General features: G+C 40.1%; 1 protein-coding gene across 1 annotated transcript in view; it reads right to left on the reverse strand.

The window, feature by feature from the left end:
• LOC106942539 (zinc finger MYM-type protein 1-like) overlaps nt 1-2,683 on the reverse strand; it is a gene marked incomplete at its 3' end in the record, with an annotated part of 5,569 nt that extends 2,886 nt beyond the window's left edge. Inside the window, exons 1-2 of the mRNA XM_015025857.1 lie at nt 2,289-2,683; nt 775-2,187 (exon numbers count right to left, since the gene is read on the reverse strand). Coding sequence (XP_014881343.1) covers nt 775-2,187; nt 2,289-2,463 — 1,588 coding nt within the window. The remainder of the gene's footprint in view (nt 1-774; nt 2,188-2,288) is intronic.
• Nucleotides 2,684-2,912: the final 229 nt, after the last annotated feature.

The following is a 2,912-nucleotide window of genomic DNA, read 5'->3' on the forward strand; positions in this document are numbered from 1 at the left end:
AAATCATGACGAGAAACACAAGACTACTTCATGTACTCATAAAAGTAAAATCCTTTGGTTGTTGTGAGATGAAGCAAAATATGTTACAAAGTCATCCATGTTGAGGCCCCGTGCCCTCCTTGACTCTATGCTAAGTGTTCCAATGTGACTTAGCCTGGCATCAGCCATTGTTGTCCTTAGGTAACTTTTAATTAATTTTAAAGCAGAAAAGCTTCTCTCACAAGAAGCAGTACTAACTGGACTAACTACTGCAATCTTGCAAAGTCTGAATAATTAATGTAAAACCTCTTTAAGGTTCAAGAAACAGAATAAAATCAAGCAAAGTAGAAGGTGTGCCTAAATCACTCTTTATTCTCTGATCAAGCAAACGTTTTATTTGGTGCACTTCATGTTTCAGGTCATCTAAATCTGACTCAAAGATATGTCCAAAAGCAATCAGAGGCTCCTCATTCAAGAAAGTTGCACTTTTGGGGTTTAGGGACTGCACTCCTTGCATGATCTCACAATTTTTCTTTAAAAAACGCCTCTTTAACTCCACTATGAGACAGTCAAGCACCTGATTAAAGAGTGGTCTGGGGAAGCCCTCGTCATCACATTTTCTCTGTCCTATAGTGCTCATTACAAGTGAGTCAAGAAATTTTGAACTTAATCTTGGATTTCTTCTGTCAATTTTTACACTGATTTTGCTCTTCTCAGCAAGTTCCTCAACCTCTTTCCATAGTTCATCAAAGTACTTTTCATTTCTGTAGTCCTGGAAAGTGTCTATAAGAGCACCTACTAGATCTACAGCTCTTGCTAGGTCAAGAGTGCTGGACTGAAGCATGTCGGAAAGACATTTGGCATCACCAAGCACTTTACAAAACTTAACCAAAAGACCTAAAAATTGGATATCTATTTGAAGAAGCAGACCCCTTGCCTCCACTGTTCTTTTGCCGTTTCTTTCAAGTGCAATATCCTGCAACAATCTCAGAACTGCTGGAAGTCTGTCTCTCATGGTACGGCATGCCGTATACCTGCAGGCCCACCTCGTATCTGAAAGTGCCTGGAGCTCCCTGGGTTGTTCTACTGGATACAACTCTTTCTGTACGTCAAGCCGCCTCAGATGAACATAAGAGCCAGACACAAAGTTATGAAGCTGCTGTAGAAGTGCAAAAAAGTCAACGACCTCAGGGACTGCTTTGGTAGCATCAACAAGGACTAAATTCAAGCAATGTGCGTTACAATGAACATAAAATGCAAATCTGGCATTGCTCTGAATTCTGGCAGATACACCAGAATGCTTCCCACTCATGACGGATGCACCGTCATAACCCTGTCCCACTAGGTTATTTCTGTAGTCCAGACCATGTTTCTCAAGACAGCTAATGATCATTGCACTAAGACCTGCTGCATTAAGGCTTTCAGCTGCCTGGAAACATAGGAAGCTTTCGTGGATGACACCATTGTAATAATATCGTACAACCAAAGACATTTGTTCCTTTTTTTGCAAGTCTTTTGTTTCATCTGCAATAACACTGAACACCTCACATTCTTTCACTTCTTTTATGATTTCAATCTGTACCATCTCTGCTAAGCCCTGAAGAATTTCATTTTGGATTTGATGACTTGTGTATTTTGCATCGGCACATCCTCTAAGCTTTTTTTCAATTAACTGATCATGCTTTGCTATTTCATCCAATATAGCCAAAAAGTTTCCCTTATTTCTAGAGTCCCCAGACTCTCGATGACCCCTTTGAGCAATATTTTGTGTTGCAGTCAAAAGAAGAACATCGGCTATTGTTTTAATATAATAACGGTTTTCTTCCACCACTTTTTTCCGGTTTGTGTTTATAGAATTTAGCATGGTTGTATTTCCCTCATTAGCCCTTTTATATTGACTCCATGCATACATTGCATTTACATGGTGCTTTAACTTTGAGTGAAGCTTAAATCCAGACTCCTTGGACAATGCCTTTTTCCAATTACTGAAGCTGGAATGCGAAGCAAAGACACTATCTGGTGCATTAGGCAAAGAAAAATGCCTACAGGCAAAGCAGTAGGAGGAGTCTTTAATAACAGAATATTCTAACCAAGAATAGTCTTTGTACCAGGAGCTGTGAAAAGTTCTCTTTCTTGTTCCATGCTGAGTTCCGGGGCAGTTTGTCAAACTTGGCTGAACAGGGCCCTGTTCTTTTGACTTTGAAATATCTGGAATACAAACACAATGGTCATGTACACATAATTTACATGATCATTATGTCATGTAAATTGTGCAGCTACTAAGGAGGTCTTAGTGTAAGTAAAATTACCACTGGGTCCTTTTGGAGAAGCAAAAGGAGTGCTGGACACTGCTGAGAAGAGATCAGTGGTATCTCCTGCAATTGCCCCTTCTGGCTCATCATCATCCTGGTCAGGCGCAGAGCTTTCTGTGTTTTCAGACTCCTCCTTTGATGGAACTACGTTGTAAAAACAGTACACTAACATAATTGAACCAACAATTAAAGAAACACATTAGCAGAAGCCAGCAAGTAAAAATAACCTAAAACGGGGCAGGAATTTGACTGTTTCTGTAGATACTCTGACCTGGTGATGGTGGATTGGTGTTTGCCAGACTTTCTTTCTCATGACTGTTCTCAGGACATGAGCTACCAGGACTGCTGATGTCAGAGCTGAACCCTGTTTGATCTGTGCCTGATTTGCTTCTTTTTATGTCTTTTCATTCTCAACTGACCCTAGGAAAAAAAACAAGCCAGTCATGTTATGTCAAGTATCACTTCCTATTACTTAGTGTTAATAGATCCCCACTTCCAGTGTGTAGGTCAGGGGAAACAGACTGTGGCTGTATGTTGAGCATTCAAACTTCTCAGCTACTGGACCGACTAACCTGTTTTTGTTCATGATCATTATCGACTTTATTTATAAAGCGCTTTAAC

This window comes from Poecilia latipinna, unplaced genomic scaffold (assembly GCF_001443285.1).
Source record: "Poecilia latipinna isolate Pla-1442-1.1 unplaced genomic scaffold, P_latipinna-1.0 Scaffold4362, whole genome shotgun sequence".
Taxonomy (NCBI): Eukaryota; Metazoa; Chordata; class Actinopteri; order Cyprinodontiformes; family Poeciliidae; genus Poecilia; species Poecilia latipinna.